Raw genomic sequence first — 23838 nt, 5'->3', positions numbered from 1 at the left:
AAATTGGAGCAATGAAAGGTAACTGAGATGTCTTATCATTTTTTAATAGAAATGTTAGTGGAATAAAAGGTGATTTTGCTCTTGCATGCCTTTTTCCCTGGGGATTTGAATTTCAAAGCCTTAATTTACTTACTGATGAAACTACAGTTCATTTGGTTTATATTATAATTAAGTTATTTGTAAATATTCATAGATACGAAGAATGTAAAGAGAAACTAGTGCCATTTTTGAAAAAAGTTGGCTTTAATCCCAAAAAGGACATTCACTTTATGCCCTGCTCAGGACTGACTGGAGCAAATCTCAAAGAGCAATCAGATTTCTGTCCTTGGTACATGTAAGTAAACTTATTTAAAAAAATAATAATAAAAAGTATGTCTTAATTAGTAATTTTACTGACTATAACCTTACCTTTTACAAATATCAGGACTTTTGCACCTGTTTTTGGCCAAATGGCATGTAGTGTGGTGAAAAAGAAAGCACCTTTCATTAGGAATGGTCATACTGTAATCCCTTCTCTGTTTTTCTCTTATCAGGATTTGGGTTCACACATGCACGTAGCATGTTTCTTAAGCTGCTGGGTCTGGGACTCCAACCACATACTTGGCCATGTGGGATCTATGTAGAAGCCAGATGCCTTAACCACCAGGCTACAGACTGGCTCCTTTGCCCTTTTTAAAACTGATTTTTCTTTTTGTTATTGAACAGTAAAAATTCTATATGTGTTGTGTAGTCCCTTATCTGATACATAATGAGCAAATATTTTCTTCCTTTGGTAAGGTTTTTGCCATAGGGCATTTGCACTGGGGCTAGAGACAGAAAGACAGTGAGAGGGGAAGTGAGAATTCAGGCCCAAGAGGGGATGGTCATTCTGCAGTCCCTTTACCTCCATTTTCCTCTCTGGATATTGGGCGTGCACACACACGCACTGGTATAATTTTCAAGCCACAGGATCTGGGACTCAGACCATGGTTGGCCGTGCACCTTAACCACTATGCCACGTGCTGGCCCTCTTCCATTCTTTTTTATTTCCTCAAGAGGGCACGGGTACAGAACAGAGAGGGAGAAAGCACCCTACAGAGGTGTGGTCAAACCACAATACCTTCTCTTCCATTTGTCCATCCTGTTAGGATATTGGGCATACATATGCACCTGGTATGTTCTTCAAGTTGCCAGGGCTGAGATGCAAACTGCATACTCAGTCATGTGAGATCCAGCTTTTTCAACCACTAGGCCACGGGCCAGCCCTAATTTACTCCCATTCTGTGGACTGACTTTTTTACTTTCTGATGGTGTCCCTATTAATTACAAAAGGTTTTAATTTTGTTGAAGTCCAAGTTGTCTGCTTTTCTTTTTGTTGATTGTTCTTTTGCTGTCATACACATGAAAACTTTTTTTTTTTTTTTTTTGAGAGGTCTTTGCTATAGTGCGCGTGCGCTCACCAGAAAGACAGAGACAGACAGAAAGATAGAAAGTGAGAAATCACCCCCCGGGGGAATGGCCATGCCGCAATCCCTTCTCCTCCATTCTCCTCTTGGGATCTTGGGCAGGCACACACAGGTGCCCGGCGTGAATTTTAAGCCACCGAGTCCGGGACTCAAACCATGGTCAGCTACATTGCAGTTCAGCGACATAGCCATTACACTAACTGCTGGTCCCCCAAGAAAACATTTGATCCAAAGTCACAAATATCAGCTGAATTTTCTTTTCCGAGATTATTTTGGCTATTCTGAGTCACTTGAATGTCCATGTGAAAAGATCAGCATGTAATTTCTGCAGAATAGGCAACTGAGTTTTTTTTTTCCCTTGTTTGTTTTCTGTTGTTATTTTTTAGATTTTTGTCATACAGTGCATGCACTCTTCAGAGAAAGACAGAGAGAAGAAAAGTGAGAAATTGTCTCCCAGGAAAATGACTACACCACAGTCCCTTCTCTTTCATCCTCTTCTTCAGATTTTGGGCATGCACACACACAGGCCTGGTGTGATTTTCAAACCACCAGGTTTGGGACTCAAACCATGGTCCACCTATGTGGGAGTCCAGAGTCTTAACCACCATACCCCCCACTGGCCCTGGCAGCTGAGATTTTAATAAGGATATTATATGTGGGCTATTTTTTTTCTAAGACCTTATTCATTTAAATTTGACCTATTATTCAATTTGACCAGAGAGAGAGAAAATAAAGCATGCTCCAGTCCTGGAAACCTGAACCACGGTCAACTATGTGGGAATCCAGTGACCTAACCCCCATACCACCTGCTGGTGCCCTATATTCTATTTTATATATTTATATTTATACACACACACACATATAGATATATAATGTATATATATATTTTATTTATTGTGAAAAGGAAGCCTCCAGCCAGGTCTGGGACTCAAACTACAGTTGATCATGTGGGAGTCCAGTACCTTCAACACCTTGCCACCTGCCAACCCCTCTATAAAATATTTTTAATAAATTTATAGGGAAGCCTTATGTTGTACTGTTTTTTTTTTTTCTTTTGTTTTTCTAAGCAATAAATGAGAAGGCATGGATAATAAACTGGTTGAAGTGATTACATATGTAGAATGAAAACATTCTGTTTTTTGTTTAAAGTTACAGTCATGTAACTTTTCTAAATTTTGGTATTTATGTTGCCTTTCTTTAATGGATTTTGTTATGTTCTCAGTGGATTACCATTTATTCCATATCTGGATAATTTGCCAAACTTCAATAGATCAGTTGATGGACCAATCAGGCTGCCAATTGTGGATAAGTACAAGGTACCCAAATATCAAAGAAATTGTGTTTTATTATGGGAGGTGAAATCACTGTTTTACGTTTTGTTTCTATATGAAACAACTTTTATCAACAACATAACATTGATGTCTTTTTTTAATGGCTACCTATAACTTAGTGGGATAGATCATACAGATTTGCTTTATTTCATCTGTTTTTCTTGAGCCAGTGATCCTTTCTGAAACTGTTGGGTTCAAAGATTTTTTTCTTATTAATGTTGATGGGTTTTGATAAGCAGTCTCCCAAAAGAAGTGTGCTAACTGCTTTTGTTAGCATGCGAGTACTAGTTTTGCAGTAGCCTTATCAAACCTGGCTTTACTGTTTTTAACTGGCTTTTCAACTTGATGTTTTAAGTTTCCATTATCAACTTATGTGATGTTTTCTTCTCCTCAAATATTTCATTCTTTGAACCAGCTGCTCTCTAAAATTATTTTTTGTTTACAATGTTTATTATTATTCTTCTTTAATTTTACCAGAGAGAAAGAAAACCACTAGGTCTGGGACTTGAACCATGTTCTGGCATGTGGAAGTCCAGTGCCTTAACACCACATGCAAGCCCCCTAATTTTTTTTTTTTAGAAGTTTTTGCTATAGGGCACTTACTGGCAAGAAAGACAAAGTGGCCATTCCCCCTGAGGATGCTAAAGTCCCTTCTCTTCCATTCTCCTCACACAATTTTGGGCACTCATATACCCGTGCCTAACGTGAGTTTCAAGCCTCCAGATCTGGGACTCAAACCACAGTCGGCCATGTGGGAGTCCAGTGACACAACCACTACACCATCTATTGGTCCCCCTTAAAATTCTTAGACAAGATTTATTTTTCTAACTTTACATATGTAGAAACAGTTTCAGAGATCAGGAGAACCTGAATTTGTACAAATAAATCAGAACTTCCAATGTAAAATTTTGTACTATTTTCCGCATCATGCTTTCTTTTTAAATTTAGGCATACTTAATTACTGATAACTATAATCATACATGTGCTTATAACAAATTACAGAGTATTGGTTATCTTCCCTGTGTTTAAGGTTAATCCTAAGCACTCTGCCACTTAGGCTAGTGATGTTCCTTTATGAGTGTGTTCTGCAGAATTTCACTTTGGGTTCTTAAGTGACTGTGCATCAGCATAAAAGTCTGAAACTTGATATTTTTAAATTTCAACAGGATATGGGTACTGTGGTCCTAGGAAAGCTGGAATCAGGATCTATTAGTAAAGGCCAGCAGCTTGTGATGATGCCAAACAAGGTAAGAATTACTAATGCTTTTTCTCATATAGACTTTGACTTAAAAATATCAGCAAGGAGCCAAACTTTTCATGAGCTTAAGGATTTTCACTAAAATAAACTAAACTCTTCTCTAAGTCAGGATTATGGTTTGTTAATGTCATGTATAAATCTAAGGAGGACTATATAGTATTACTATTATTCCATGACAAATGTGGGCGGGGGGTTAGGATCAGTGTTAATACAACTTTAGAGCAAAAGGATGATCATGAAGAGATCAGGAACCCTGTTATTTTATAGACAAGTAAATGGAGATCTAGAGTGGTTATGTTAAACTTGGTTCAGTTAACATAATGGATTAGTAATAGCACCATGGATGAAAACTTAGATTAATCATGATATTGTAAGCTTGCTTCTTTTTCTTCTGTAGGTGTGTTTGTAGTTAGTTTGGATACTTTAATGTGTCCAAGCTAGTCTTTTAAATGTCTTTAGAGCAGATTTGTGTTTATTATAAATGTCTTTCTTTAAAAAAAAATTAAAAATGAAAAAAAAAAAAAAAACACCTCTTTCCTGTCTTATTGTGATTTCATTTCCTTTGTGGTGATGAAAACACAAGTTCTGGGACCAGCAGTTAGCATAATGGCTGTGTCGCTGGACTCCAACGTAGTCGACCGTGGTTTGTGTCCTGGACCCGGTGGCTTAAAACTCACGCCGGGCGTGTGTGTGTGCGCGTGCATGCCCAAGATCCCAAGAGGAGAATGGAGGAGAAGGGATTGCGGCATGGCCAGTCCCCTTGGTGGGTGATTTCTTGCTCTCTGTCTCTCTGGCGAGCGCACGTGCCCTATAGCAAAAACCTCTTAAAAAAAAATAAAACAAAACAAAAAAAACACACAAGTTCTGAATGTTGGTTGCACAACATTGTGAATGTATTTATAGTACTGAAATACATACTTAAATTGGCTAAGATGATGCCAGCTCTAGGCTTGGTGTTTGGGGCAGCCAGATTACATGTAGCTGAACATATAATGTGAGTCCCAGGCCCAGCAACTTGAGAAACATGCCAGATTTGTGTACGTGAGTGCCCAAATCTGGAAGGGATGGAGAAATGGAAAAGAAAGGTCTATTTTGACAAATTTTATTTCCATATCTTACAGAATTATTACAAGATACAGACTGATCTTTAAAGCTTTTCTAGATTGTTAATTAACTCTTGATTGTAACAAATAGTCCATGGATGTATGGGGAGGGGGTTGTTCTTTTGTTTCTTTTTTTTGCCAGAAATGGTGTGTGCTTACCAAGGAGAGAAAGTGGATAAGTGAGAGAGCACCTCCCATGGGGGATGGTCATGTTGCCATTTTTCCTGTTTTTTGTTTCTCCCATTTTTTTTTTTTATTTTACGCACATATACACACATGCCCAGAATGTTTTTCAAGCTACTGGGTCTGGGACTGATCCATGCAGCTAACCTTTTGGGATCTAGTTACTTTAAACACTATGCTACTAGCTGGCCCAGAAGCCCATGGTTCTAATTCCTGCATTCTTTTTACTTCAGTGCTAGGCTGTGGCAGAAAGGTGAAGCAAAAGAACAAGTGCTATTAGATGGGATACTCAATAAGATACACCATTAGTAACATTGAGTACATTAACACTGCTGTGCAACCATCACCTCTCTAGTTCCAGAATGTTTTCTTCATCATATCAAGGAAACCCTGTACCCATTAAACAGCTAATATATTTTAACTTTTTGGCAAAAACTTTAAAAAAAAAAAAAAAAGCAATGTGCACTCTCTGGAGAGAGAGAGACAGAATGAGAAATCATCCCCATAAAGGGCCACACCATAATCCTTCCTCCTCCATTCTCCACTCAGGATCTTGGGCATGCACAGACATGTGCCCAGCATAGATTTTCAAGCCACCAGGTCTAGAACTTGAACCACGGAGTCGGCCATGTGTGAATCCAGCACCTTAACCACCACATCACCTACTGGCCCCAGTTAATATTCTTAAGCTTAGTTGTCGGGGATTGATAGGTGTCTGTTAAACCCTCAAATCTCATAATAATAAAACATACATTCTATAAAGCTAAAAAACGAATACTCAATTTAGTGTATTAATATTGGAAAGATAAAAGGCAAATGCTAGTTTCTATTGTGTTCTATTTGGAAATTATTAGCAAATAATTAAAAGCACAAACTAACACTTTTGTGTTTTGTTTTTGTTTTTTGTTTTTGGAGAGGTTTTTGCTATAGGGCACATGCACTTGCCAGAAAGACAGAGACAGACAGAAAGCGAGAATTCACACCCCAGGGGGGGTGGCCTCGCCACAATCCCTTCTCACCCATTCTCCTCTCGGGATCTTGGGCACACACACGCACCCAGCGTGAGTTTAAGCCACCGGGTCTGGGACTCAAACCATGGTCAACTACATGGGAGTCCAGCAACATAGCCATTACGCTAACTGCTGGTCCCGATTTTCATTACATTTATATCATACAGATATAATAAGGGTTTGTATTTATGTGAGCATTTTAGCTAATCAACAATCACAGAAATATGTGACTAGTAACTTTCATTCTTGGTTTCTTTTTAAGCACAATGTGGAAGTTCTTGGGATACTTTCTGATGATGTAGAAACTGATTCTGTAGCTCCAGGTGAAAATCTCAAAATCAGACTGAAAGGAATTGAAGAAGAAGAGATTCTTCCAGGATTCATACTTTGTGATCCTAATAATCTTTGTCATTCTGGTCGCACATTTGATGCCCAGGTAAACTAGTTAATGTGGTTGTCTTAGTGATCTTTAGTGTCTAAATGAAATTAGAATTTCATTGTCTTTTGTTCTGATTATTGGTATCATGCCATTTAGTCTGTAGAAAAGGAACTGAAATAGTATAAACCATTCATATATCACAACCATGATGTGTATCTCATAAGGTCTTCAAGATGGTACACGTGCTTACTGGATTGGGAGTATCCTTTGTAAGTTCCTTTTTATTTTTGATTTCCTGTTTATAAATTTTAGAATATCTAGTACCCACTTTGCCTTGAAGTCATGGTTTGTGTGTTCATTCAGAGCAAATCACTTTCCAAACAGAAGATCACAAATTTTCTCCATTATTAGCAACCTGACTTCTCTAGGAGAATGAGAGAGTAGATGATTAGTGTGTTTCACCGAAGTTTTTAGTTTTATCACAGGTATGATGACTAATCATGTTAGAATTTTTAGGCCAGATATAAGTACTTCTTCTGGACCTTGAATATTGAGAAATGGATAAAGTTATGATAAGTTCACACCTAGGTAGTTTGTAGGTGGTGATAAGTAGCTTAATTCCTTCAAAAGTGTAAGGGAAAGGCTTCTCAGAGAAGAAAGTCTGCCTGCTGTTTTTAAAGTTGACTAGGCACTTGCAAGATGAATAGAGTATAGAATATTGAAATTTATTCTTTGAGGTTGGGTAGTCTGACCCATCCTGATAAGACCCATCACCCAAAAATAAGTTGATGTCCTAATAAGACGGTGAGTGACTCTAATTATGCTATTATGTGGCATTTTAAAACATTCGATTCTTTTTTACCCTGGGGATAAAGATAGGAATTTCTGTTTGTTTGTTTGTTTGTTTGACAGATAGTGATTATAGAGCACAAATCCATCATCTGCCCAAAGTATAATGCGGTGCTGCATATTCACACCTGTATTGAGGAAGTCGAAATAACAGTGAGTTTGTTAATTGTTTTGTTTTAAAACATTTATTAATAATTTATTTTGGTTTTAAGACTTTTATTTTGATCATTGTGATCGGTAACAGTGATCCACTTCTACTTATACTCCTTAAAGATTCTTTTATCTGGCTTTATTTTGATGTTCTCATTCTCCTTTTTTTGGATAGGCCTTAATCTGCTTGGTAGACAAAAAATCAGGAGAAAAAAGTAAGACTCGACCTCGATTTGTGAAACAAGATCAAGTATGCATTGCTCGTTTAAGGACAGCAGGAACCATCTGCCTTGAGACTTTTAAAGATTTCCCTCAGATGGGTCGTTTTACCTTAAGAGATGAGGGTAAGAACTTTTAAAATGATGTCTAGTAGTATATCTAGTGCATCTAGGATACCTTGCTTTGGTAATCATCTGAGCACAGTATACATTACAACAAAGAAAACTTGAACTGGTTATAATTTATTTATATAGCGCTGGCTCTGTGGTGTAAAGGTTTAAGGGGAGCCAGACCCCAGACGGCTGCTCATGTGGTTTGGGTCCTGGTCCTAGTGGCTTGAAAAATGCAAGACACTTATGTATTACATGCACCAAATCCTAACAGGATAAAAATGGAGAAAGGACTGTATCATGACCATACCCCATTGTTCGGGTGCTTTCTCCTTTTCTCTTTCGCAAGTTTATGTACTTTGGGTTTTTACAAAACCTAAAGAAAAATAATTTATTTGGGGACCAGCAGGTAGTATAATGGTTTCACTGTTGATTCCCATATAGTTGACTGCATTTTGAGCCCCAGACCCAGTGACTTAAACTTCACACCTGGCTACGTATGTGTCCATGCCCAAAATCCTGAGAGGAGAATGGAGAAGGGATTACAGTGTAGCCATCCCCTCTGTGGGGTGATTTCTCTCTTTCTGTCTGTCTGTTTCTGTCTCTCCAGTGAGTTTACATGCCCTATAGCAAAAATCTCTCCCAAAAATTATTTATATAATAAATATTTTATGAGTTCATAAAGCAGGCAAAATTGACCATGTGCTTTCAAATAATTTTAATTATGATATTTTGTGTAGTGGGTTTGGAGATCTTTTTTTTTTTTTTTTTTTCCTTTTTTCCAGGGTTTTGCCATAGGGCGTATGAATTCACCAGAGACGGGAGATGGGGGTGAAAAGTCACCCCCCCTAAAAAAATCCCTTTTCCATTCTCTTGGGATTTGGTATACGCACACACAACCACACGTGACCATGTGAAAGAGTAGCAATTTAATCACCATGCCACCTGCTGGTTCCTAAAGAATAGTTTTATTTACTAAAATTCATGAAGAAATCCTTCATAATATGAAGTATAAAAAGGATAGTTGGATGAATTTTTATTTTTGTCCACACCTAATTTTTCCAAGGTCTGATATTTATGTTCTTTGATAAACATCAATATCTATCAACCTCTGGGAGATGCAGAACATCTGTAATTTTCCTTTTTAGGGTCATTAAATTCTTTGGTATGAAATGACTTAAGAATTTTTCTTTTGGGTTACTAATACTTCTAACTTAATAGCTATTTTAGGACTGGAGTAGTTTATATAAAACTCCTTTTCTATTGAAATACACAGTAGTCAATTTACCTGTTAGTTGCAATGCATTTTATTAAAAATTTATTGTATTGCTAAAATGCTAGGAACTATGCTAAGTTTTGATGAATATGGTCCCTGAATCTTATTTCAGAGAAAACTGTACAGTTTTATGCTTTAAGCCCTTATTAAAACTGATTATTGAAGTTATCTTATAAACTTAACAAAATGGTAATTTTTATTACCAGTGAGAACATGATCAAATCAGACAAACAGAAGAAACTAACGTAGCGAAATTTTTTTTTTCTTTTTTAGGCTTTTGCCATAGGGCGTGTGCACTTGTGAAAGAAAACAGATAGTGAGAGGGAAAGTGATTAAGTCACCTCCCAAGGGGATGGCCACACTACAGTTTCTTCTTCTCCATTTTCTCCTAAGATTTTGGGCACACACGTACCCTGTGTGGATTTCAAGCTGCTGGGTCTGGAATTCGACTGGCTTCAGCCATGTGGGGTCCAGTGCCGTAACCAGTACACCACCTGTAGCCCCTATAGTTGAAAATTTTAACTCCAAACTTTTTTTTTTTCTATGACAAAGTTTATCACAAGCATGGGGTTTCATGTCCTTTTCAGTCCATAGAAAACTACTGTGAGGATGTGTTTGTTCACTGGATGGCAGTTCAGTGATAACTGGGGTCTTGGGGTTTGTTTTGTCTTTTTGTTTGTTTTTAAGGTAGGCTAAGTAAGAAACCACCCTCCCTGACCCCGAGGAGATGGCCACACTATAATCTCCTTCCTCCATCATCCCCTCGGGATTTGCGGCATGTGGGCACATATGCCCAACATGATTTTCAAGCCACCAGGTCTGGGACTCCAGTGACCGTCAGCCATGTAGGAGTCAGCACCTTCACCACCATACCACCTGCTGGCCCCTAAAGGGTAAATTTAAAAATATTTTCCAGGACTGGGGCTAGCAGGTGGCATGGTGCTTGGGGTCGCTGGACTCCCACATGGCTGTCTGCAGTTAAGAGTCCTGGACCTGGCAGCTTGCTTTCTCAACCACCCACCCCCCAGCCCCCCATCTTGCTCTGTCCCCCTCTGGTCAAATTAAAGTAAATATTTTTTTTTAATAATAAATGATTGAATAAAGTTAAGTAAAATAATTCCTTAAAACATATTTTCTAGGACCTATTTTTTCACATGGCCTAAGAGGCTAAGTTACTTAAGGTTTTGCTATAGGGCATGTCTGCTCACTGGCTCCTTTTTATCTTTTTAGTTGCACAAAGATAGGTTTACTTTTCTAGCCATTTTTCTTTTTCTTTCTTTCTTTCTTTTTTTTTTTTTTTTTGCCTTTTTTTTTTTTTTTTTGCCTTTTTTTTTTTTTTTTTGAGAGAGAGACTTTTTGCTATAGGGCACGTGCACTCACCAGTGAGAGTTAGAAAGCAAGAAATCACATCCCCACACCCCAAGGGCAATGACCACACCACAATCCCTTCACCACCATACTCCTCTCAGGATTTTAGGCACTCATGCATACATGCCCAGCATGAGTTTTAAGCCCCCGGGTCCGGGACTCAAGCCTCAGCTGACTACATAGGAGTCCAGTGACATAACCATTATGCCATCTGCAGGTCTCACTTTTCTAGCAGTTTTCTTGGGATATAATTTACAGAGCTGTATAGCCATCACCACTTTGTAACTTGAAAACATTTAGAACATCTTAAAAAAAAATACTTTGGGCTCATTTATAATCACCACCCTAGAGTAAATCACTAAACTACTTTTCCTGTTTGCCTTTGACATTCCAGAAATAGAATCATAGAATATGTGGTCTTGTGTGTGTGTGTGTGTGTGTGCGTGTGTGTGTGTGTGTGTGTGTGTATTTCATTTAGCATAATTTTGAGATTCAGCCATGTTTATATATTGTATTTGGTTGTTGGGAAAGTCATTGATACTGATTCAACTTTCCTGATGACCTAATAATTATTCTTTTTTATTGCTGAATAACATTTCATTGTATGTATATTTTACATTTTGTTTACTTAAGGATAGTTATTTGATATACAGAATCGTATCTTTTTCAACTCCCTCCAAAAATACCCAGTTATGTTTTTATAAGAACTTTTATTTTTTAATATATAATTATTTCTTTTATTTATTCATTCATTTATTTTAATTTGACCAGAGAGAGAGAAAGATTGAGAAAGCAAGCTGCCAGGTCCGGGACTCGAACCGTGGTCAGCAATGTGGGAGTGTCCAACACCTTAACCACCACTCCATCTGCTGGTCCCAATACCCAGTTATTAAGACTACCTAGTCAAGAATCATGGCTTTGGCAGATGAAATAATTAGAAATTTATATTGTAGAATATTTTTATTATTTAAAATAAACAAACTTTAATACTTCACATAAACTTGCTGTTGACTACTGAAAGATTTTCTTTAAATTTCATTTCTAGGTAAGACCATTGCAATTGGAAAAGTTCTGAAACTGGTTCCAGAGAAAGACTAAGCATTTTCTTGATGACCCTGCACAAAATACTGTGAGGAAAATTGACTGCAAAGCCTACTTCACACCGCCTTCTCTTATTTTCTGCCCATTGATAACTCTCCCCATATTTTGCAAAAAGAAAATTCACAGCAAAAGTCCACATTATGTCAGCTTTCTCATATTGAGAGCTCTGCTATGCCACTGTTGAATTTTTCCCAAGATTTCCCTACCCTTTCAAACTCTGCTCTTGGACAGATTTGGCAATAGCTTTGTAAGTGATGTGGACATAATTGCCTACAATAATGAAAATCTACAGAAAATTTTTTATTTTTCATTTTTCCCTTAGGCATATTGAGTCTATTTCCCCCCAGGCAGATCATTCTGAGTGTGCGAGTGTGTGTGCACATGTTAAAAAGACAACTACCATGTTAATAAAATATTCAATTTGAAACCCTTTTCGGTATTTGAATTGCTTTTGAATAATGTTTTTTATCTGGATGTAACATTGTTGCATTAGCTTTTTAACTTTCCCAAGTAAGTGAATACATTTTATTACTTGGGCTTTTCTAAACTCTTCCCTACCCACTACTTCAAATGAGGCATTTACAATGTTCAAGTTTATATTAAAGGAAAGAATTAGTTCGTCCCCTCTTTTGATGGTGAGTGCATACATACAAACTAAATTCCTTTATGCAACAGTGACACCACTTTACTAGGCCTGTCAGTTATTTTCTGCCAATTTATATTTTCACATGGTTTCTTAAACAGTAAGCTGTTTAAAAAGAACAGCATACTGTAGTTTTTATAAGTAAAATTTAATGAAATTGTACCCCTCCAGAAAATTCTATTAACTCGTTAAATTAGTGGAATTAATAATAAAGCATGTTGAGACCTGGCAAAAATGCCTCCTTAGTATTTATAAGAGCTGCATGCATCTAGTATGAAAACCATATTAATTGCAAGTGCCAGTCCTACAAGATACTCAGTTTACTCTATATCAGTTAACTTTAAAGGTTGGATGATCCTTGCTGGGAAAGCTGAATCTCAGTCCAGCGACTAAACCAACACACATTAGAATCATCAGAACCTACACAGACAAAAATGAACCATGACGATAAGTAGAATCAAGCACAGTATAAGTTCTTTCTCAATTATTTGAAATCAACTTTTCTTAAGTATAAAGCTAAAATTTGCTAACCATGATTTGAGTGAACCACAATGTAACACTATGGTGTTTTTAGATTGAAGACTGACTACTGTAATTATCATGACTTTGAAATCTTTCATGAGAATAAATGGGAAATGAAAGACAATTTCTGTGTTTAAAGTCCCCTTGATGTTAAGTGTTGCCATCTATCAAAGGATTAACTTCTTTTAGATAGTGATTTATTTCTGAGATACTTCATAATTGTACATTTAATGACAAGTCTCTCCTGTAATCTTGCTCCTCAGAAAAGAAAAGCCTAGTCAAACTATATTTCTGTATTTTCACCCACTAAAACCATTAAGACATAATCTGATAGCTTTCGTATCTGTGGAATTCCCATTCCTTTCCTAAATGAGGCTAGGTCTCATGGAAAGAGCAAAGTTATCATCTTAAACGTTCTTATAACTATACTTATGGTTATTAACCACATGACAAATAAATTTTATTATGTCTACAAATCTCTGGCTTTTATTTTTCTAGGAAGTATAGGAATGTTAATTAAAACATGATAGTTCTTTTTGAACTTCCATGTTAATAAAAACATACTAGCAATTGTTTGAACTTTAACGACTCTTTAAAGTTCAAGAATCACTAAAATTATAAGATTTTCCTTTTTAAATTGAACACATTTTTTAAAAAGTTATGTTTGCTATTAAAATATTTACACTGTTGAGACCATTTATGTGCATGTTGCCAAGTCGCTTAAATAAAAATGACTTGGATATCAGCTGCAAAAGGGCTACCTCTAAAAAAAAAACAACATAATTAAAATACAAATGTAACTATAAAAAAATTTCTTGGAATCTTCCACATTTGCAAGATTAAATTAGATATATATTTTTTTAATTTCACCGTTAAGATCATAACATTTTAGGGGCTTTGAAAGTCTTTGGGAAGTATTACCACTTAAAGTTGATGCATTCTAAACTGGTTACACTGGCTAGTCATTTGCATAAGGAAAGAGTCTGATGTGAATTGGTGGTATATAGAGATATGGGACCTTTAAAAGAGCAATATAAATCCCTCTGCTCTCATTCTGTCTTAAGCAAATGTGAACACATTTATAAGCTTAACAATGCAAAACATTGTTAACAACCTAAACAATCTTTTCTCTATCTTCAGCATAGTATGTTAGAATCATGATTTTCCTTACATCTTTTTACATTAATGATGTTCTTTACACAACTTTCATGATAGGTTATTTAATTATAGTTTTTTAAATTAATCGAGTGAATTTAAGAGATGTCATTGACAGAAATATATAAGTAGTTGTCATTTTAAACCCTATTTCTTACTGTGGAAGAAGGGAAGAGAGCATTTATTTCTTGTTTTTTAATTTGTAAAATGACTTATCCAGTGAAATATATGTAAAATAAAACCAAAAGAGTTGGAGTGTACATTGCCATGAAATTAAGTGACAAATAGTAAAGTGTTCTTGAATTATTAAGCCCATGTATATTTGTTTTGAATTGAAAATCTTAAATATGTGTTAATTGAATGTAAAAACACTGTAAACTAAAAGTACAGGTTGTTCACCATAAGAAGTAAGTCATACTTGTTTGCTAGTTACATAAACTGTAAGAACTGCTTTTACAATATGGGACTTTGAACACAATCTAGTTGAACAATTACTGGCATCCTCTCAGCTAAAGGACTGCAAATATTTTGGGTCATATTTGGAACCAAATGCATTTTTAGAACCCAGGAAAAAGTTGGACCTATATTCAAAAACTGCTCCCAAGATGAACTTTTGGAAAAAAATCAGCAAAACTCCCCTGGCAATCTTCAGAAACACTAGTATGACTAATTAATCCAGGATCTTTGATGACTGTTACACATGACAGCACGCTAGACTTTCCTCCTTGGCATGGACTTCCTCACAAACTGCTACTTCATGAACGATAGCTTCATTGCTTTGGGTAGTCAAGGGACAGATAACTTAGTTTTTATTATAGCTCTTAACATCAGGCAATTTTTAACCTTTAAACCCTTTGTGAAAATTCCGGTTATGGAACTATAGCTGACTGTAGGATGATTAAATGTTATATTCAGTGTTGGCCTACCTTATCAGAACATATTGTGCCATTAATCCTCTCACAGACATATGTGAGGCAGATAACAAACAACTGGATTTGGAGAACTATTGTGTCTCTAAATAATATGGCTTTTATTCCTCTAGCTTAATTTTTTTTTCAATTTTGTTTCTTTGTTTAGTGATCTTGCCATAGCAGCAACTCGTTAAGTAAGTGTAATTACATATCCACAACTCAAAAATATTTACTAGCTTTTAAATTTAGCAGTCGACTGGTTATGTTAGATTCATAGTAAATGAAATAGGAAGTGTTTTTTCTATTTCTCAGTAGTAATTCAGTGGATTCCATTTGAACCAATTTACTTCCAGAATTCAGACAAGGTAATGTGGTTCAACTTTTGATGGTTTGGGTTCTAGGATGTTCTTGTTTTTCAGTATCTTAGAACTTATTGAGTCTTCCTTCAATAAATAAGTACACTTCTCACATACCTCTAATCCTATGCTTCCTTGAAACTAATATGTTAGCTGAGTTGTTTACTAAGGATTATTATAAGGGCCTGGAGGTGTGGGGGTGGAGTTTAAAACCTTCCTGTTTTCTATTATAAGGGAAAAGCAGATAGGCACTATGATTAAGCAGAAAACACCAGGATTTCTGAAGCAACCCTCAAAATAGTCATGTTTTCTGCCTTGTCACATATGCCATTGTGCCCTTGAAAACAATGTGGAATCCTCAGGTTTGTGGACAGCACAGGTAGAGAAACATTATGTGCTTCCTGAGGCTCTCCTCTGCTAGGCACATTAGTTTAGTGCTTCAGACGTCAGCCCCAGCCCTTGCTACCTCCTTCCGGCTGCCCGGGGAAGAGTGTGCTGGAGCTTAAGCTCTTGCACTCCTCAGGTGATCATCCTCCCCTTCATTTCCTCCATATGCATTAAGTGACACAGGTTTAAGCCTGCCTGTCTACATTTTAAGGACTCACCCATTGGGCTCTCAGAAGTACACACTTTCAGTTACCTAGTTTCTTCTATTCTAAAGGAAATGTAGATATTTCACAGGCCAGAATTTGGTGATTAGTTTTCACTAGACAGCAGGTTAATGACCTAGATCTCATTTTTTTTTTAAAAGAATATAAAGGATTAAAGGGAACTGATTAGGTTTGCTGAATTTTTTAGCCAAATTCCAAAGCATGAAACAGTTCTCTAGGTAGGAAAAAAAAAACTTTTTCTTATGATTTGTAGCTACCTACTGTGCCTGACATGGTGCCTGTGTGAGGATTAAGCCCTTAGTCTGCTCTTGCAATTATTCAAATGACTGAAGTTAAATTTGCTTTTGTAATAACAATAAAAATTGTCATCTTCCCTTTTGAAGGATTTTGTCTGTTTGTTTGCAGTAATCTATGTTGGATATAAACCATGCGAATTTCTATACAATCTTTTATGTTTGTATCACTTATTGCAACCATCTAGCAAAATTGTTGGATGGATCTACCAGCTCTGTCATACAAGGTATTTTCTGATGTGTTGATTGCTTGCATATGGTAACAAAGGCTTTTGAATAGTGTATATGACAGTCTTAGCAAAAAACAGCAGCCCTGTAAGAAGTTAGGGATGTGATGCTACCTAACTATATCATAGTATGTGATTTTATGGAGTAGAATTGGGGAAACATTGATGATTATTTGGCCAGGAGTTTGAATATCTATAGAATTTTTTTATGGAGATTTTTGCTATAGGGCACATGCACTCACTGGAGAGACAGACCGAAAGCAAGAAATCACCCCCCACCAGGGAGAATGGCCACAAGGCAGTCCCTTCTCCATTCTCTTAGGATTTGGGGCATACACACACATGCGCCCAGCATAAGTTTTAAGCCACGGGGTCTGGGACTTGGAACTGCAGCCGACTATATGGGAGTCCAGTGACATAACCACTACACCATCTGCTGGTCACCAGAATTTTTAATACAGATCAAGAACTGAATAACCAGTACTTGCCAGGACCAGTAGATGGCATAATGACTACGTCATTGGACTCCCATGTAGTCGACTGCAGTTTGAGTCCCAGACCCAGTGGCTTAAATTCACACCAGGCGCCTAGGCATACATGCCCAAGATATCAAAAGGAGAATGGAGAAGGGATTGAGGTGTGGCCATCCTCCCTGGGGTTGATTTCTCGCTTTCTGTCTCTCTCTTTCTGGCAAGTGCACGTACCCTATAGCAAAAAACCTCTCCCCAAAAAAACAAAACATAAATAATAATTGCCCTCTTCTTTTTAAAAAAGAATTATTTATTTTAATTTGACCAGAGAAAGACACAGAGGAAGACAGAGAAAGCGAGAAAGCAAGCCACAAGGTCCAGGACTCAACTGTGATCAGTCACATTGGAGTGTCCAGTGCCTTAACCACCATGCCACCTGCTGGTCCGCATTCTGCCTATGATTTTTTAGTCCACATCAATGGAATCACATAGCAAATATTCAATGTATCTTTTGCATAACATCCCATTTTCCAGATTAATCCACCTTATGTGTGTTATCAGTAGTTAATTTTTATTGCTGAGTAATATTCTTTTATGAATGTCCCAAAATTCTTTTCAGAATTCTTTTTTATTATTTTTTTAAACTTGCTATAGGGTGGGACCAGCAGTTAGTGTAATGGCTATGTCACTGGACTCTCACATAGTCGACCGTGGTTCGCGTCCTGGACCCGGTGGCTTAAAACTCATGCTGGGCACGTGTGCGTGCATGCCCAAGATCCCAAGAGGAGAACGGAGGAGAAGGGATTGCGGCGTGGCCATCTCCCCTGGGGGGTGATTTCTCGCTTTCTGTCTCTGTCTGTCTGGCGAGCGCAAGCGCCCTATAGCAAAAACCTCTCCAAAAAAAAAAAAACTTGCTATAGGACATGTGTGCTTACCTGAGAGAGAGAGAGAAAGCTAGGGGCCAGCAGGTAGTGTGGTGGTTAAGGGAGCTGGACTCCCACATGGCCGACTACGGTGTGAGTCCTGGACCTGGTGACTCATTGTCTCCCTCTCTGTTCCTCTCTGATCAAATTAAAATAAAGTTAAATAAAATAATTTTTTTTTTAAAAGAAAGGTTGTTAGGTCTGGGACTCAAACAAGAGTTGGCCATGTGGGAGTCCAGCATCTTCACCATCATGCCAACTGCTTGCCCCATCCCACATTTTTTTTTTTTTTAAGAGGGAAATTTTTGCTATAGGGTGCATGAACTCACCAAAGAGAGAATGATAAATCACACCCTGGGGGGATAGCCACAATGCAAGCCCTTCTCCATTCTCCTCTGGGGATTTTGGGCATGCACTCACAAGCGTCCAGTGTGAGTTTTAAGCCGCTGGGTTCAGTACTCGAAGCACAATCAACACTTGGGAGTCCAGCGACATAACCATTATGCCATCTACTGGTCCCTACAATTTTTTAAAAACAAATCTATCCATGGGGCCAGCAGGCAGCAGGGAGGTTAAGGTGGCTGGATCCCACAAGACTGATGGCACGGTTCAACCTCTGGACCCAGTAACTTGAAAACAGCTGGATGTATGTGCCCAAAATCCAGAAAGGAAAATGAAGGAAAAGGAATTATGTCATTGCCATTCCCCCCTAGAGGTTGATATCTCACTCCCCTTAGCGCTCTGGCTAGTGTTCAGGCCTTATAACAAAACTAAAAACAAAAACAAAACTTATTCATGAAGGAAGATTTAATTTTGTTGTTGAATTATAATTATCTTGGTTACAAATACAAACAGCTTTCTTAAGAATTGTCATAAGAAATAGAAGGAAGTATTGTAAAACCAGAGAGAAGTTTCACACATTCTTCTTTATCTACTTTTACAAAACTTACCAGAAACAGGATATAGTGATCCAAAAAGGGGTGAAATAACATAAACTCCCTTTTTTCTTTTTTTTTTTCTTGAAGAGGTTTTCGCTATAGGGCGCGGGCGCTCGCCAGACACACAAGAGACATAGAGACAGAAAGCGAGAAATCACCCCCCAGGGGGGATGGTCATGCCGCAATCCCTTCTCCTTCATTCTCCTCTCGGGATCTTGGGCATGCACGCACACGTGCCCAGCGTGAGTTTTAAGCCACCGGGTCCGGAATGCGAACCGCGGTCGACTACGTGGGAGTCCTGCAACAGCCATTACGCTAACTGCTGGTTCCCACATAAATTCCTTTTTTATCTCCTGTCCCATCACGGAGTTCTCTGTATTCCCTTTGGTTCATAGAAAATGCATACCATGTAAAAATTATGTATGAATGTCAAAAATATTGTGTACAAAAAATAAACTTTTTACGGGAACCAGCAGTTAGCGTAATGGCTATGTCGCTGGATTCCCACGTAGTCGACCGCGGTTCGTGTCCCGGACCCAGTGGCTTAAAACTCACGCCGGGCGCGTGTGCGTGCGTGCCCAAGATCCCGAGAGGAGAATGGAGGAGAAGGGATTGCGGCGTGACCATCCCCCCTGGGGGGTGATTTCTCGCTTTCTGTCTCTCTGTCTCTCTCTGTCTGTCTGGTGAGCGTACGCGCCCTACAGTGAAAATCTCTCCAAAAAAAAAAAATAAATAAAAAATAAACTTTTTTGTTTTTCCTATAGGGTGCATGTGCTTGCCAGAGAGTGAGAGAAAGTGAGAAATCACCACTCAAGGGGTATGGCCACACTGTAATCCCTTCTTCTCCAGGGTCCTCTGGGGATTCTGGGCAGACATGCACATGTGCCCAGAGCGATTTTCAAATAGCCAGACCCAAATTGGATAGCTGGCCATGTGATATCCAGTGCCTTAAGCTCCATACCATCTGCTGGCCCCTGTAAACTTGTATTTTAATTCTACTTTTGCACAGACTTTGAAGCCCCCATATGTACCTCAATCCAATAATGATAATGATCCAGTGACGGTAGTTAAGCATGATCAGGTTTGATATGATCAGAACATAATTGGTCTCTGTTAAAGAGCAGAGAATATACTATAAAGTGCAAAACTAGAGGAGGGAAGACAAGTTAGGAGGTTGATGCAGTAATTAAGCCAAAACACACACACACAAGATGATGGCCTACAGTATAAGGCGGCAAGGATAAAAAGAATTGGATAAATGCAAGAAATATTTAAAAGGAATAAACAAGACTTCATTAACGATATTTGGTGAGCAAGGAGGAAGGAGTTAAGGAAAACTCCCACATTCAGCTTGGTGGTGCTAATGGAGACAGAAAACATAAGGGCAAGTTTGATGGAAAGATGATGATTCTATGGTGGGAATTGTTGAATATGAGGTCCTAACAAGACTTCCAAGTGCAGACAGGTGAATATATGGATGAGCTCAAAGACAGTTCCACATATCTCTCTTAGTTATCTATTTAATGGATAATAAACTGTATCAAATGTAGTGCCTTAAAATAAACAGTTCTTATCTCTCAGTGTTTGTGGGTCAGGAATCTAGGAGCAGCATTACTGGTTTTAGCTCTGAATCTCCCTACATCTGAAGTCATCTCAAGGTTTCAATGGGGAAGGATCCATTTCCAAACTCACTAATATGGTTGCTGGCAAGCTGCCTAGGTATCCTCAAAACACAGCAGTTGGCTTTCCTCTTTCCAGGGCTTCCTCAAAAGTGGTAAGGAAGGACGAAGAGAATAATAGAGAAAGGGACCAGTAGTTGGCGTAATGGCTGTGTCACTGGACTCCCATATAGTCAACTATGGTTCGAGTCCCAAACCCAGTGGCTTAAACTCATGCTGGGCACATGTGCGTGCGTGCCTAAGATCCCGAGAGGAGATTGGAGGAGAAGGAGCGTGGCCATGCCCCCAGGTGGTGATTTCTTGCTTTCTGTCTCTCTGTCTGTCTCTGGCGAGCGCACATGCCTTATAGCAAAAACCTCTCCAGAAAAAGAAAAAGAAAATAAATAGCAGAAAAACAAGGAGAAAAAAGCACATCCAAGGTGGAAACCATAGGCTTCATAATCTAATCATTTTGGGGTAAAGAATTTATTTATTTATTTATTTATTATTATTATTTAATTTGGTATAGAGCATATGCATTCACCAGAAAGAGCTTGAGGGGGCTGGAGGAGTAAGAAAGCAAGCCACTTGGGTCCAGTCCAATACCTTAACCACCACACCACCTGCTATAATCTAATCTAATCTTGGAAGTGATATGGCATGATTTCTGTTATATTTGATAGAAGCAAATCACAAAGGCCAGCCGATATTCAAAGGAAGGGAAATAAAGCTCCATTACCTGACAAGAGAAGTATTGAAGAATCTGGGGACAACAGACACCTTTTTTTTTTTTTCTTTAAGTTTGTTTCTTTCATGAGACACAGATACCAACTGGTCTTTACATCATAATCCACTCTCAGTCTTAGTCAGCCTGGATCATAGGCATGCACACATACCCACAATGCTCAGAGAGGATGAGGAATGTTAGGGCACTTCCCATGTGGGTCCAAGTTGCATTCCTACTGCACCACCACCTGGCCCCCAAAGGGCAGAACTGTATTCCATGTGACACATCACAGTAAAAATCCCAGCCCCAGAGGCTTGAAAAACAAGCTGTGTGCACATGTATATATGCCCTAAATCCCAACAGATGGTGAAATGGAAAAGAAGGGGTTGCAGTGTAATCACATCCCACTGTGAGATGCTTTCTCCCACTCCCTCTCTTTTGTGAGCACACACGCTTTCTGGCAATAAAAAATAAACAAAACAGGGACCAGCAGATGGCATAGCAGTTATGTCACATAATCTTGCCATGGTTCAAGTCCCCGACCCGGTGGCTTGAAACTCATGCCAGGCGCCTATGCATAAATGCCCAAAATCCCACGAGGATGAAAGAGAAGGGATTTCAGAGTGGCCATCCCCCTTAGGGGATGATTTCTCACTTTCTGTCTCTCTCTGTCTCTTTGGCAAGTACACACGCTCTATAACAAAAGTCTCTCAAAAAATATATAAACAGGATAGGCAAGGGCAGGCCTTCAGAAGACTCTTCCATGGCTTCTGAGAACTAGGGGAAAAAAGAGAAATGAAGATTTTCTACTGATAATGCAGCCTCTAGCCCACAAACTCGAGTGGTAGGGAGCCCCTCTAGCCTTCTCGCTATCTCTGTCTTCTCATTTTTTTGTAATCTTTCCTTTCAAAAATTTTTTAAGGTAAAGTATTCTCTGAGCTTTCAGCCCCTCCTTTATCTCGCTAATAATATCTTTCCCCCCACCCATCCAGGAGAGGCAAGGGGTAGGCCTTCAGAAGACTCCTCCATGGCTCCTGAGAACTAGTGATTTCAAGTACTGCACAGTTTTTTATTTTTTGCTTTTCTTTTTTTTTTTTTTTGGAGAGATTTTCACTGTAGGGCGCGTGCGCTCGCCAGACAGACAGAGAGAGACATAGAGACAGAAAGCGAGAAATCACCCCCCAGGGGGGATGGTCACACCGCAATCCCTTCTCCTCCATTCTCCTCTCGGGATCTTGGGCACGCACGCACACGCGCCCGGCGTGAGTTTTAAGCCACCGGGTCCGGGACACGAACCGCGGTCGACTACGTGGGAGTCCAGCGACATAGCCATTACGCTAACTGCTGGTTCCCTTTTTTGCTTTTCTTTAAAAAAATAAAATAAATTTTTTGGGTTGGTTGTTCTTTTTTTACCCCTTCCTTTTCTCTTTCTTTGTTTTTTTTTTTCCCTCTCTCCCTCTCTCTTTCTCTGTTTCCTTTTCTTTTTATCTCATCACTCTGCTCCTCATCTCCATCCACTGTATTTGTAGACAGATCTAAGGGAACCATAGCCAAACAGCCAGATACTATTAGGGTTAACATATTCCTCAATATCCACTGAATCTGCTGCACAAAGGGATAAAAATGGAACAGAAAAGACATTCCAGATCATCTATTTCTGCACACTACTGAAGCTCAGATTGAACTTCAAGAATTAGGAAGAAACACACCATCCATCAGATGACTAGAAATCACCACAGGGCAACAAGAAATATGGGAAAGCAAGAAAATACCTCTCTTCCAAGGGAAAAGAATAACTCCTCTTCATCCACAGACAGTTCAATGGAAATCATGGAAATGTCTGATAAAGAATTTAGAATATTCATGATGACGAAGCTGGCAGAGATGGAAAAGAGAGACAATGAACGGCGGAAGAGGCAGGAGAAAGGAGCTGACAAGTTCCAGGAGGTGAGGAAATTCTTGCAAGATCTAAAAGAGGAATTACGCACTTTAAAAAAGAATTAATGTTAGGGATGAAAGCTATAATACAGGAAGTAAAAATCTCCCTTGAAAGTATTAAAAGCAGACTAGATCATACAGAAAATAGAATCTCAGACATAGAAGAGAAAATTGCTGGCCTAGAAAAACAACCACAAAGACTGAGAAAATTGCCACACACACACACAAAAAGAATATTATACAAGAAATACTAGATACCATCAAACATCCAAACATCCAGATAATCGGTATCCCAGAAGGCAAAGAGACTTATAAGGGCATTGGTAATCTACTCCATGAAATCCTGCAAGAAAACTTTCTAAACCTAGAAAGAGGCACTCAAAGATGCAGTCCCAAGAAATACAAAGGACCCCAAATAGAATCAACCCAAGATCTTCTCTAGGACACATTATAGCCAGAGTGACCAAAACCACAGTCCAAAACAAGATACTAAGATCGGCAAGAGAAAAACGGCAAGTTACCTACAAAGGATACCCCATCAGGCTTACAGTGGATCTCTCATTAGAAACAACGCAAGCAAGGAAAGAATGGGAAAATATATTCAAAGTGTTAAGGAAAAGCAATTTCAACCAGCAATACTGTACCTGGCAACATTATCCTTCATATGGGAAGAAAAGACAAGAA

At 38.5% G+C, this 23838-nt stretch overlaps 1 protein-coding gene across 1 annotated transcript in view; it reads left to right on the top strand.

The window, feature by feature from the left end:
* GSPT1 (G1 to S phase transition 1) overlaps positions 1-13934 on the top strand; it is a gene marked incomplete at its 5' end in the record, with an annotated part of 28498 nt that extends 14564 nt beyond the window's left edge. The window contains 3 exon segments of the mRNA XM_006146534.3: positions 7622-7711; positions 7884-8052; positions 11727-13934. Of these exon segments, the coding sequence (XP_006146596.2) occupies positions 7622-7711; positions 7884-8052; positions 11727-11779 (312 nt within the window).
* Between the last annotated feature and the right edge of the window lie 9904 nt (positions 13935-23838).

The sequence above is a fragment of the Tupaia chinensis genome, unplaced genomic scaffold, assembly GCF_000334495.1.
Source record: "Tupaia chinensis unplaced genomic scaffold, TupChi_1.0 Scaffold000182_1, whole genome shotgun sequence".
Classification (NCBI taxonomy): domain Eukaryota; kingdom Metazoa; phylum Chordata; class Mammalia; order Scandentia; family Tupaiidae; genus Tupaia; species Tupaia belangeri.
This window is presented reverse-complemented; position numbering and strand designations above follow the sequence as displayed.